The sequence below is a fragment of the Dendropsophus ebraccatus genome, chromosome 1 (genome assembly GCF_027789765.1).
Source record: "Dendropsophus ebraccatus isolate aDenEbr1 chromosome 1, aDenEbr1.pat, whole genome shotgun sequence".
Classification (NCBI taxonomy): domain Eukaryota; kingdom Metazoa; phylum Chordata; class Amphibia; order Anura; family Hylidae; genus Dendropsophus; species Dendropsophus ebraccatus.
Window position 1 is genome coordinate 168075248 of NC_091454.1, and position 14857 is coordinate 168090104.

The 14857-nt window shown below is 42.9% G+C and overlaps 1 protein-coding gene across 1 annotated transcript in view; it reads left to right on the forward strand.

Moving 5' to 3' along the window:
- Nucleotides 1-14857, forward strand: part of LOC138801348 (ADAMTS-like protein 5) — a 49040-nt gene that overhangs the window by 21529 nt on the left and 12654 nt on the right. The window contains exons 8-10 of the mRNA XM_069984078.1: nt 2652-2735; nt 10197-10360; nt 13881-14049. Coding sequence (XP_069840179.1) covers nt 2652-2735; nt 10197-10360; nt 13881-14049 — 417 coding nt within the window. The remainder of the gene's footprint in view (nt 1-2651; nt 2736-10196; nt 10361-13880; nt 14050-14857) is intronic.

Sequence of the window (14857 nt, forward strand, 5' to 3'; positions counted from 1 at the left end):
CACTTCTAACTAAAACTAAATCTGTATACTAATACTGCTAACATGGTCTTGAATCCAAGACCAAAATGGCCTCCATATTTGCTTTAAGTGTTGCACATGAATAATTCGGCGCCCGTGCTGGGAAGCTGGTGCCATGGTACTTTGTTTGAACTGCGACCCAATTCCCGCACATGTCTATCAGCCCAGCCTGAAGCACTGGAGGTGGGCTGGCCTGCCCCCAGTGGGAGGAAACCCCACCCTTCTATGACGCAGCTCCATTGAATCTAATCAAGCCGCGTCATAGACAGGAGGGGATTTTGTCACCCGCCTCCAGTGCTTCAGCCCAGGCCGATGCTCGGTAATAGACCAGTGACATGCGCAAAAACCAGGCCGCGGTTCAAAAAAAGGCTTGTGGCACCGGCTTCCCCACACCGGCGCCATTCTTTTCATGTGCAACACTTAAAGGGGTAGTCCAACCAAAATTTTTTTCTTTCAAATCAACTGGTGCCATAAAGTGCCAGAGATTTGTAATTCACTTCTATTAAAAAATCTCAAGTCTTCCAGTACTTATCAGCTGCTGTGTGTCAAGCAGGAAGTGGTGTTTTCTTTCCTGTCTGACACAGTGCTCTCTGTTGCCTCCTCTGTCCATGTCAGGAACTGTCCAAAGCAGGAGCAAATCCCCATAGAAAACCTCTCCTGCTCTCCAGACTGGAAATAATACAACTTCCTGTTGGGCATACAGCAGCTGATAAGTACTGGAAGGCTTGAGATTTTTTAATACAAGTAAATTACAAATCTCTGGCACTTCATGGCAGCAGTTGATTTGAAAGAAATTTTTTTGGGGTGAACTACCCCTTTAAAGTGAATGTACCTGATGGTACATGTGCTTTAAAAGAGAAGTCCGTCAAAATTTTTTATTAAAGCCTTGATACAGTTGTAAGTGCAGGGAAAAAGCACTTTATAAGCATTTCCCGTAATAAGTTTATATTGGGATTTGTATAACTTTTGGAGGGCAATACAATACTTCAATAAAAATTTTCACGGGACTTCTCCTTTAAATCGTCTAAAATAATAGTCAACATTGTTACATAAAAGAATTGTGATGAAAAATACATCCCATGGTGACAATGTTGTGAAACACCAAATGTAATAATGTTTTCTTTCATCTAATGGCCAGCCCTTATTCCTTCTTGTAGTTCCCAATGGTTTTTAACCTTTAGGCTAGCATCACACACAGTACAATAAAAGCTAAATATGACCGTAATTTTGAGTGACAATAAAAGTATATATGAACAGAATATGAAAAATGGCCATATTTTGCGAAACAATGTTCATTATTTGGATGGTTGTAATCTGTTACGGGCCTAATTCTGTACGATGGTTAATATTCCATTGACTTCAATGGAGTGCAATTATTACATTGAAAATACGGCTGTATTATAACCTCAAAATTACGCCCATATTTTACCTTTATTAGATATGAACATAGCTGAGTGTATGTCAACACCACAGTGGCCAATCTGTAGCAAAATCTGCAGCATGCATAATATTGAAAGGGATCTTTTTTTTCTTTTTCTTTTTTTTTTGCAAGTTAGAGCCAGAAACTGAACCTATTTTTCTTCTAATCAGTTTCTATTTTAAGCTGCTTCTAACAGCATTTTGAGGTATGCTTTACAGCAAGCCCCGTGGACAATAAACTGGAGTATTATTAACTTCTATGCAAGAGTATTCTAGACATGCTCTGTGACCTGTGAAAAGTCATTGTGCAGGGAGGGGGGGGGGGGCTATAACCATCACTTATTGTAAATAGCCTGATCCTGTCTTACCTATATACTGGTGTCTCCTTTTATTATAATCCTGTCTATGATGATAAGTAGGAGACAGCTGAAAAGTTTATTCAGAAAGTGTCAGCTTATTAAGCTTAATGGCCAGACTGCACTGAAAGTGCTGAACTCAACAATGTTCGGAAGCTGATCAGTGGGGGTCTCAGCAGCCAGACACCCACTGATCAGCTAGTTATACCTTATCCTGTGGGTAGGGGATGAACTTAGGGTGTGGAACCTACTGGGGTTATCCCAAGATGTATCTATGTATTTTATAGACAGCAATACTTTGGGCTGCCACCATGTTACACCACATTTCCTGTGCAGCTGCAGCTTTTCCAGAGGAAATCTCTAGCTGGCCGTCATTATGAGGCAATTAAATAGCATTTTATGGATTTGTAATGATACTACTTAATGTCCTAAACCTTATATAAGTGTTATTGATTTCACTTACTGTGTGTTATTCATTACAGATTCTAGCTTAGCAACAAATAGTTTTCTCTGTTAACTATGAGTGATCCAAAATAAACATACAGGTATACCTGTGTAAAGAGACTTGGCCGGTCACAGTACGCTGGAAACAGCTGAGAACAATCTGGTTCCTTCCCACTGTTAGTAAATGGAATTCTTCACATTCATGTTCCAATACACACAAGTTACTGTGTATGCATCAGCCCTGTGTCTCATTAACCCCTGTACCTAGGTGGTGTCTGTACATAAAAAACTTTCCAGGCTTTTCAGTCTGTAAAGCGAATGACAGGCATGAAGGGAGAGGATACGGTTTCATCTAGGTAAAATGGTTCTCAAATTTTGGCAGAACTCACCTTTCCTCATTACTGTCACTTACAGGGCTCTTTGGATACAATGAAGTGACCATGATCCCTGCAGGTGCCACTAACATTAGGGTGACGGACAAGAGCAATAATTATCTGGGTAAGTACAGACTATGTGAGATTCCTGCAGGTATGTGGTATTGTTGCAAAATGAGTCTGTGTTCCCTCAGAAATGGTACTATTGCAGAAGAGCAAAAGATGGATGGTAATCTATCTATCTCTGAAAATTTTCTTGAAAATTTTTAAAATAATAAAAAGTAACCTATTTGAAAAATATTATCTTAAGGCTGGGTTCACACTATGTATATTTGAGGCTGTATTTGGTCCTCATGTCAGGTCCTCATAGCAACCAAAACCAGGAGTGGATTGAAAACACAGAAAGGATCTGTTCACATAATGTTGAAATTGAGTGGATGGCCTCCATATAACAGTAAATAACTTCCATTATTTCAATACAACAGCCGTTGTTTTAAAATAACAGCAAATATTTGCCATTATATGACGGCCATCCACTCAATTACAACATTATGTGAACAGAGCCTTTCTGTGTTTTCAATCCACTCCTTGTTTTTGTTGCTATACAGCCTCAAATATACGTAGTGTGAACCCAGCCTTAAGGGGTATTGCATAGGAACAGTAGGAGGACTCGGGGGGGGGGGGGGGGGGGATATACCATCCAAACACTGGCGGAACTACCGCCGTAGCAGCCGTAGCGGCTGCTACGGGGCCCCGCCGCATCAGGGGCCCGTGACGCGGGCCCCTGGAGCATACATATCCTGCAGCACCCGGCGGCTGAGCATGCCTCCCGGGTGCTGTAGCCGGGGGCCGGTCCCGTGCTCCTCCCGACCCGGAGACTCCTTTCCCCAACCATAGGGAAAAGGAGTCACTGGGCCAGGAGGAGCACGGGACCGGTCCACAGCGCTCCTGTCACCCCCTGTCTGATGCGCGGCTGCCGTCTGATGCCGCGTCCTAGCCCCGGCAGCGCGCGTATCATAGAGTTCTGTGTGGGCTTGTGCTGCGGTTTGACTTCCGGCACAGAGACGTGTGCCGGAAGTCGCGGCCACAGGCCCACACAGAACTCTATGATACGCGCGCTGCCGGGGCTAGGACGCGGCATCAGACGGCAGCCGCGCATCAGACGGGGTGACAGGAAAAAGGCTCGACGGGGGAGCGTGTTGTTAGGTGAGTTTTTTTCTTTTTTTTAAACTTGCTTTCCTCGGACGGGGGGGGGACGGCATATATAAGGAAGGGGAGGGAGGAGAGAAGGGGGCATCTATAAGGAAGGGGGGGGAAGAGGAGGGGGCATCTATAAGGAAGGGGGGGGGAAGAGGAGGGGGCATCTATAAGGAAGGGGGGGAAGAGGAGGGGGCATCTATAAGGAAGGGGGGGGGGAGAGAAGGGGGCATCTATAAGGAAGGGGGGGAGAGAAGGGGGCATCTATAAGGAAGGGGGCATCTATAAGGAAGGGGGGGAGAAGGGAAGGGGGCATCTATAAGGAAGGGGGGGAGAAGAGAAGGGGGCATCTATAAGGAATGGGGGGAGAAGAGAAGGGGGCGTCTATAAGGAAGGGGGGGGGGGAGAAGGGGGCATCTATAAGGAAGGGGGGAGAAGAGGAGGGGGCATCTATAAAGAAGGGGGGGAGAGAAGGGGGCATCTATAAGGAAGGGGGGAGAGAAGGGGGCATCTATAAGGAAGGGGGGGAGAAGAGAAGGGGCATCTATAAGGAAGGGGGGGGGGAGAGGAGGGGGCATCTATAAGGAAGGGGGAGAAGAGAAGGGGGCATCTATAAGGAAGGGGGGGAAGAGAGGGGGCATCTATAAGGAAGGGGGGGGAAGAGAGGGGGCATCTATAAGGAAGGGGGGGGAGAGAAGGGGGCATCTATATGGAAGGGGGGGGAAGAGAAGGGGGCATCTATAAGGAAGGGGGGGAGAAGAGAAGGGGGCATCTATAAGGAAACGGGGGGAGAGAAGGGGGCATCTATAAGGAAGGGGGGGCAAGAGAAGGGGGCATCTATAAGGAAAGGGGGGAAGAGAAGGGGGCATCTATAAGGAAGGGGGGGAGAAGAGAAGGGGGCATCTATAAGGAAGGGGGGGAAGAGAAGGGGGCATCTATAAGGAAGGGGGGGAGAAGAGAAGGGGGCATCTATAAGGAATGGGGGGAGAAGAGAAGGGGGCGTCTATAAGGAAGGGGGGGGAGGGGGACATCTATAAGGAAGGGGGGAGAGGGGGGCATCTATAAGGGAGGGGGGAGAGGGGGACCGTCTATAAGGAAGGGGGGGGAGGGGGACATCTATAAGGGGGGGGAGAGAGGGCCATCTATAAGGGGGGGACACCATAGGGGGAGAGCAGGCCATCTATAAGGGGAGAACATAGGGGGAGAGGGGGACAACATAGGGGGAGAGGGGGATATAAACGTACAACATTGGGGGAGAGGGGAACATCTATAAGGGGACAATAAAGGGGGAAAGGGGGCCATCTATAAGGGGACAATATAGGGGAAGAGGGGGCCATCTATAGGGGGGGCAACATAGGGGACCATCTATAAGGGGACAACATGGGGGGCATCTATAAGATTGACAGCGGGGGGGGGGGGCAACATAAGGAAGCTATCTATAAGGAGGGGCGACAGAGAGGAGGGCCATATACTAAAATGGGATCACATAGAGTCAGCCTGCCCACTAAATGTGGGTGTAAAGGGGCCAATACAGATGTGCAGTTGGTAGAGATGGTGATGGTGAGTGTGGAGCCTAATAATTCATATGAAGAAGGCTTGATACTGACGGAAGGCTTTAGGAAAGAGCAGACAGAATGAAAGATTTGAGAAGGCCAGAAGTAGTCTGTGGTGGATGAACAGTAGCAGTCCTGAGGAATGACTAACACTCATGTTACAAGCACAGTATCGGTGATTTGCCATGTGACTGATCTATTACTACACTACAATGCTTTATTACCACGTGTCACATTAGTAATGAGGTTTGCTACAGTAATGCACGTAACAACTTTATATGATGTGGACCATGAACTGTTTAAAGTGTAAAAATCAAAAAAATCAGTGCTGGAAATAGAATTACTGCCACATTACTTAGTAACCACATAGTAAATCATAAACCCGAGTGCATGTATTCACTTAATAAATCGCAACAGAGACATGTGCCAGACCCCCTTCTGACTGTCACTGTTAGTTGTCTGCTAACATTTAGGGCGACATGTATCAACACAAAAAGGCGTACTCTTTTGCGGAAAGGGGCGATTTGCGAATATTTTATTCGCAAATGGCTGTTTTGCTAATAAAATATTCTCAAATCGTCACTTTCCGTTGGGGGTGGGGGGTGGGGAAGGGTTGTGGAGGGGGCGGAACGGGGGGCGTGGACTCAGAGTCCGCGCGATTTATCATTTTTTAAACTAAAAGATATGCCGAAAACCTACTCCACCTTTCAGGTGGCGTAGGTTTTCGGCTGTGCGCACCGACGCGCACAGGATTAATGTAGAGGCAGTCCACCTCTACATAAATCTCCATAGCGCCGGAGATGCGGGGACATTTATAAGTCCGGCGTAAAAAACTTCGGACTTAATAAATGTCCCCCTTTGTCTTTTCCTATTCCATGGTAACATTATTGAAGAATTTGCTGTGAGTTGAGTTCCTCTGTGTCCTGCTGTTATTTTATAGCTAGTGTATGAGTTTATTATATATATGACGGAGTGAGGACATAGTTATCCAACAACAGACGCATTGGACTTTTAAAAAAAACTATATTTATTGATGTTCTTCCCTGTAGAATCAGAGCTGTAATAATAATACACCTGCTAGGAATCTCTAATAATCTTAACACTACAGGCTGCTGACTGAACCATAGATAGTCAATGTAATATGGTGCATTCACACTGCATATGTTGCATGTATTTGGTGTATGTGCTAGGAAAGCTTATGGCCTATATGTGAGACATATCTTACCTAATTCACCTAAGAAAGGACAAAAAGTATCCTTTTGGCCCTTTCTGGGCTTATATATGTTGGTGTGCCATTTTTCCTGTAGAGAACTGCACAGTTGACTATGCTTTTCCATCCAGAGGCATCCAGTAGTAACATGAGATCCCATGAGGGATGTACTGTACTGTATATACCACTGTTTATGCTTATATTGTGGCATGTATTGGAGAGAGAGTGCAGGAACAGTTTGGTCCCTGTTTTCCCAGAGGTCAGAACCCCCACCCCACCCCGATGAGGCAAAGGGAAAAGGATATATACGATTTTGCTAAAATACATAGTTCTACATTTAAAAAGATTAGAATATCTATTGTATTTTATCAGCATTTTTTTTTTGGACAACCCCATTTCAGATTCCATGATTGGCAAAACAGTTGTCTGCTCCATTTTGGCTATTGTGTTGCTCCACCCTTATAGGTAGTGTTCAGATCCACCACAGCATGACAGTCCAGACTAGGTCCTCCCTGCTTGGTCCTTGGCAGCTGATGTCTGCCGGCATTATCTTTCCTCCCAGCCTAGGCTCCATACTTCCAGCACCACTCCAGTCCTTGGTCTGGTATCTAGGGTGTGCACTCATCCTCCTAAATTTAGAGGGCCAGTGTGCTCCTAATTGTATAGTATTGTTGTAATGGGCCTATGGCTTGCAATATTCCCCCTGGGGCATTTTAACTACTCCATTCACCTGCTGACAGCACAATAATTAAAACTTCTCGTGAAGGTTGGTGTAATGGTATGTGAGTAGAAGAGGAGAGTTGATACTGTTGTAAATCCTACAGAATTATATTGTCATAACATGCTACTTTAAGCTATCTACAACTGGTGCTTTCATTCAGGGCCTTATTACTTTATTCCAGTCCAGTACTCCGGAGCTGAACACATAATTCCATCTGAGATTTATGTCATGGAAAAAGAATAACATACTCCAAAATAAACTAAGGAAAGCCTGTATTTAATCTGAGCTGAAATATCTCATTAGGAGGCATTCACAGCCCTCTGGCTTTTACCTAAACATATTCTTATCTGCTCATTGGTTCCCCAGACAGACAGGTAACATCTTGCCCAAGAATCAGCCTAAGAGAGAGGCAGATTTATCCAGCCTCCTACTACATCTTACCATGCTATTACTTACTTTTTGGGAATGAGATCTGTTTTTCTGCCTTATATATGTGTTGAATGCTATGTATGGAAACAGGAGTGCCCTTAGTTATGTGAAAGACAAATTGTCAATCATCACATGCACATCTCCGTCATTGCCTCATCACTGGCACCATATTTCACTGGAATTTTTCCATTCTCCAACACTTTCCAAGTGAGGATTTTAAGATAAGTCTAATTAGATTCTACTTTTGTATTACTTTACGGTTTACTTTCTGTTGAGTGACAAATAACCATGAAACAGGAAGACATGATACAATTTAGTAATCTGAAGGGTTAATATTAAAATATAAAAGTCACTGTAAACTCTTTTATTCTAGTAATTTCTATGATAGGACTTTTTGAATTCCTGATATGACCAAGATTACATTAATACATTTCTGGAAAATTACAGAGTATGAGCTCAGTCATAACACAGACTCCTTCCCCATGTGATAGTGAACTATAAGTTATGTCATCCTGATTAATATGATTATAAAATGACTTAAATAAGGCTGGTTTCACATGGGTGTAATATGGCCGCATTTATGCCCTGACCGTGGGTCTGGTGACCCAAACTGATAGCTGTCAGTACGGGTCATTAGATTCAGGATCAGGCCAGGCGTTTTGGCAGTAACATGGGCACAACAATGCTGCCATATTTTGCTCATGTGAAACCAGGTCAAATCTCATAAAGATTAGGTGACTTGATATAATAGAACTGGAATGATTAAAGCCTTTTTAGCTCATATTGAGGTGGAAGCTGACTTGGAGTGCTGACTTTTCAGGTTAGCGCTTGCTTTCTCCTTTTCCCCTGCTCAGTGCCTGTGCTTTTACATGCACAGACAGTGAGCGTGCACACGGGGGGCGTCCAGGCAGCCCATTAAAAAGAACGGTGGTCTGCTGCTGCTCCTATTACATGGTGGGACAGGCATCCACCTGTCTTTATAACTTTCAAAATCTAAATCAACAATAGATGTGATATAATGCAAGTTAGCAATATACATTCATTATTTTTGTTCTTGTTATCATGCTGTAAAACAAAGCTGAACTTACCAGAAATCCAGGTCCAGTCTCCTGAAGGCAGATTTTTAAACTTGTGCTGGTGGGAAAAAGAGAGACTAAACGCAGGAATTCTGGGGGAAAAAAAACAGAAAACAGGAAGTGCTGTGTTTTCCATGATAACAAAAAAAAAAAAAAATGAATGTAAATTGCGAACTTGCTTTATATCACATCTACTGTTGATTTAGATTTTGAAAGTTAAAATGACAGGGACACTTTATGTTCAATGTAATTCAACAGGAAAAATTATGGGGGCAAAGTATGTGTTTGAATACAGCCTTGGTCGGTGTAGAGAAATGCTGCAAACAGCGGCAGATTAGGCCCATCCATAGTCTGTCTTGGATTTTTGACTAGCCACATCTCCTCATGGCTATAACAACTGATAGCTGGAGTCTGTAGCTGGACCTGCGCTATGTACACTGTAAAGTACTGTTGATGATATGATAGCCCCTTCAGACCGCCAGCACACTGTTCACAGCTCGGTAATTATAGCATTCTGTTTGTCTTTATACAAGTTTAGTTTGTTTGTCTTGGGTTCTCGATTGGGAAATTTCTTTAATCTTTATGAGAAAACTTGCCAAACGCTTGACTTGCATGCAAAAAAAAAAAATCAGACCATTACAAAACCACAGTAGAAAGTTTCATAGCCTTACTTTTTGTTTGCCCTCCGACAGTTTAATTACAAATATTTAATCTGTTCTTTGTAGGTTTTTAAACAATAAAATCCCTTGGGATTGGCCGTTGTTGCTATTCACGCTGTGATTTTCCCTACTCAAAAATAAAGAAAAAAAAAAAAAGACTAAAAAATGTAAACTTGCTGCTTTTATTTCTAGGAAGGATACAGAGCAGCTTACTCGTTTTTCTTTTTGAGGTACGGCTGGCACAGCGTGTAAATGCCACCATACATAAAGTATTCCCATTAGTATTCTGTGTTAATAAACAAGAGATGAAATATCCTCAGGGCAGAGGTTTCTATCTGGCAGGTCCTTGGCAATGGATAGATAAAAATAAATCTAATTCAGATAGTTAGATGTTAGTGTGCTCCAGGGAGCTGGGTAAATCAGGCATCTCCATCATCCGATGATATGAAACAGAATTCAGACTCTGCAGACATGTCCAGACCATAAAGTTTGCTTTTCATTTGCCTGGTTTCATTGTATGGTAATGTATTACTTAATCATTGGTAATAAAATATCATGCTGCATTTATATTCATTAGTATTAGCACCTATAAATTACAGGGACTAGTAAAATGAGGTAACGCTGCTCTGCCCACCACTTTGTGGAGCCAGACATCATCTTATGTCGGCTTATTAAGTGAGCTGTGGAATGTGCCTTTTGAAATCTCCCTCTGTTCACAACTTTCCATTTTTTCTTAACAGCCTTGAGAAATCGGAATTATCATTATGTCATTAATGGCAACTGGGCTATAAATTATCCCGGAGTCTTCAATGTGGCAGGGACCAAGATCCAATACAAGCGCTCCGCCGACAATCTGGAAAGTTTTGAGGCCGCAGGACCAACTGATGAAGATTTGCATGTCATGGTTAGTTAGTGCGTTGTTTAGTATTGTTACATTCTCCTCTGTACAATCCTCTTAGGCTGCATTCACACGTTCAGTGTTTTTCCCGGTCCGTGATTGTGGTCCGGCAGCTACCTCCGTGATCCGTGCAAAACAGTCAGTTTGTCATCCATTTTGCATCCGTTTTGTATCCGTGTCCGTTTTTTTCATGGATCTGTGTTAAAGCATTTTAAATGACATTGATTACATCACATCCGTGCTTTTCACGGATGAACACGGATGTCACATCCGTGTACATCCGTGAAAAACATGGATCTCATTGATTTCTATGGGGAATCCTTTCCGTGCATCCGTTCCGAGTAATGACATGTCCTATTTTTTAACGGAACAGATCACGGATCCGTGAAATCACGGAACATCTGAATAGCCCAATAGAAAGCAACGGGCTGTAAAATTGTCCGTGAGCACGGACAACTTCCCGGAACATGTGAATGCAGCCTTAGTATTGTTACATTCTACCATAAACGGTAGTATAATCGATCCTGTTACCTAAAGGGAACATGCACACAGCTGTATTATCTGTCAGTTTGTACAGAATTGAATTAGAAAGGCATGGGACCACAGTTTTACAACCTGTCACTAACGTATTAGCAACAGATCCTTTAAGACCTGTAAGTTTCAAGGTGTGGCTTTCATGGATCAGACTTGTCTTTTCAGCTCGTCCCACAAATGTTCCTTCAGATTGAGATCCAGAGAATTTAGATACCTTGAACACTATCATATTCCTTTAACCATTCCCCAACTATTTTTCAAAGTGCATTATGCTGCTGAAAGAGGCCACTGCCATTAGGAAATACCGTTGCCATTAAAAGGTGTACTTAGTTTCCAATAAAATTCAGTTACAGTGGGTGGTATCTGTCCAAAAGTAACATCCTTAAAAGTTCCATGAAGGCTTGGACTCAAGGTTTTTAAGCAGGACATTCCCAGAGCACCATGCTACTTCTACCAGATTGCATTTTTCTGTGCATTCTGGTGTCATCTCTTGTCTAGGTAAGTGACACACAGTCAGTCCAGCCAGCCACATGATAAAAATGAAAATGTGATTGCTCAGACCATGCAAGCCTTCCTTCATTACTTATGCCTGCATGCTCATTATAGACACTTTTGCTGGTGGATAAGGGTCGGCATAGGCCCTATGACCAATCTATGTCTTCTCCCATTGCATTAATTTGCCTTGCAGTAGTTGATCTGTGGGATCAGACCAGGCATGTTATCCTATGCTCCCCATTTACATTACTAAGCCTTTGGCACTCGTAACCCTGTTGCTAGTTCACGTGTTGTCTTTTCTTAGACCTTTTTCTTAGGTAATAACCAGAACATCTACAAGAGCTGCCATTTTGGAGATGCACTGACTCATCTAGCCCTCACAACTTAGCCCTTCTTAGAGTTGCTCGAACCTCTTTACTTGCCTATTAGTATGAGTACTGCTTCTAACACATCAGTATATCAATTTTCAAATTATACTTTAGTTGTAATCATTCAGGAGGAACTTCTGTTGAGAAATGTCTTACATCAGCCTTACATGGCGATTAATACAGTTACAGAAAGCTACAACATGTTGAAGCACAGTATCTGAGCAGTCGTAACCAATCTCCTTATAGCATTTTGACACAAACTTAAGTGCAGGGTTTTAAATAGCTATATGTTATGTAAATGAATTGTCAGCTGATAGTATGCAGCATGCAGAAACAAAGCCCCAAATCAGACCTCAACTTAACATGCCATAATAATCCATTATGTATAAGAGAGTTTCCAGGCAACCAACACACAAAAATAACTCAGGTATTTATTAATAATCCCCTCCAGACATCTGCTCTAAAGTGTGGAATCGCAACTGGAATAACTTGAAAAAAGGATAAAGTTGTGGCTAATGTAATATCGTGTTAGGAGAGGTATATAGGGACATTATGTCAAGTTAGATTTGGACTAAACTGCCTTTTGCATCTAGTAAATATGGCTTCCTGGCCCCCTTCAGCCTGTCTCTGATCGAGAAGCCAGAAAGAGCCAGCGCATTGGAGTTATGCAATTTGCTAAGTCCCCTTGACTTAAATGGTAGTTGTGCAAGCGGCATATTCTTGTATGCAAGTCAATGGGAGTTACACAAATTGCATAACTCCTCTCCTTCTGCTGTTTCTGGCTTCCTGATGACCTCTGGTGATCACAAACTGGCCAGAGGTGACTAGGAACCATCTTTAAGAGATGGGAATCCCCAATTGATGTCTGCTGAAATTGGCAGTTTATTACACCATGAAAGAATAATATATGTATAATATATGTATAAGGGTATGTTCAGACTGAGGAATCCGCTCAGGATTTCAGGCGAATTCCATCACTCGCCACTGCTCACAGTCACGCACATCTCTGCCCGTGCCATAGACACCATTCTATGGTCAGGCGGATTCCGCCATCCGTCCAAAGAATTAACCTGTTTGTTCTTTAGACGGACATCAGAATCCGCCCGACCATAGAATGGAGTCTGTGGCACAGGCGGAAATGCGAGCGACAGATTCCTTAGTCTGAACACACCCTCACAGCTCCATGGCCAAGAAAGGGAACCTGTCATCACTTTCATGCTGCCCGGATCATTAGTCACCAGGTGTTCATTTGTGGCTTTTCCCTACCCCATTAGCCTTGACTGATAGACTGACTCCCTTTTTCAAACAGGGAAAGAGCTAATAACCAAGGCTGGCAGGGAAGGGGTTGTTGCACGATACCCAATTGTGGCATATAGGTTGTGTCAGAGATAGAAATGAAAAAGAAAATGATGACAAGCAATGTAAATGGTGTTGTGGTGGTTTTTTAAACATTCTTTGGAGAAGTTATTTGGTCATTGTATGTTGGTATTATCTGAGCAGTTTATGGTGGTATTTGTATGCTATGCAATGCTACTTATGCACTATACAGTATGTTATTTTTGCAGGGTACGGTAATAGTGGCACTGTACAGCATTGTTATTTAGGTAACAGTATGGAGCTGTTATTTGGGCATCATTTTGTGTAAACAGATTCTATATGGTATAATTATTTATAGTATAGTATAACCATATGGGGAAGGAGATGCCAACAACCGGTACCATCCTGTGTAAGGGTCCATCCAGTGTAACATTTTATTATGGGCCTATTTCCTTATTATTATTAATCACAACCTTCCTGAGAGTATGTCCATATTTATCCTCTTTGCTGTGAACCATGAAGAGGAGTTCACATTACTTCTGTATTAAGTAATGCACACTTGAATATGTTCTGTCAAAATGTATTTAGCGCATTGACAAATTAGATCCTGGGCTGTCTTCAACTGAGTCAATAAAGTCTGCCATTACAGTTCACATAGTCATTAAACATTTCCAGACTCGAGTAGCAAGTTTATTCAACTTCTTGTTGCTTTAGGTAGAATTTTTTTTTTTTAATATATCCGTGTCTAATTTTATATTCATGTATGTGTGCGTGTGTCCATATTTGAGCTGATAAAATATTTCTACCCCTAGGTCCTCTTTACAGAGCAGAATTCAGGAATAGAATATGAGTATTGGCTTCCTAAGGATTACTATATTAACCACCAGAGAGACCGCAGCTCCTTACATGAAACTGTGGATACAGCTCTAATACCAACTCTGCCACCAACAACTCCAAGTCCTACAACAACAGTTCACAATGGTAAGAGTAGAGTATCAATCTATCTTACATTCACATATTTTTTTTATCTATGTTACCACCGAGACTCAGATCCTCCTAGCAGTAGGCAGAGGGTCACTATGAAGAGCATGTATGTCTTCTGAATGGTGAGGGGGGAATAAGCAGCTGCCAGACAGCGCTGGCAGAGGTTTATGTCACCAAATATATTTTGAACAGGGAAGTCAAAATACAACGTGCCCAATCCTTCTCTCAGGTGACCACCACACACATTAGTATGGTGGCTGATCCACCTAAAATCAGCAGGTTAAGCCAAAACATATCTAATTATGTTTTGTTTTTTTTACCTAAATCAATGGTATAATTTCAAGAAAAGAATATTATTTCCCAAATTCAAGGTCCCATCTCACCCCTGCCTCTGACTCCCTCTCATTTCTGTTCCATGCATAGAATTCTGTACACTAAGGGGGACATTATGTAGACTGCCGTACAAGTACGCCAATCTTAGATAAAGCCTGCCCCCTTTTCCCTGACCAGTGTAGAATCTGCACCTTCTCCCTGGTGTACGGCAGGGGCGCATCCTTAATAAATCTCCCCTAGGAGACCAGTTACATGCGGCCCATAGAAGTCTATGGAGGGGAAAGAGGAACAAGATGCTAACAAGATACAGAGGCAAAGCGAGAGAAACCAATAGAGACATGGCTGCCACTTCTACTGTCTCAGCCCAGTACTTAGATATCCTGACCTCCATATTGCTGCCTCTTCTGACAGTGTGCTATATAGATACAGGGGACAAGGATCTCTATTTCTGTGTGCAGTGTTTGAGGGACAT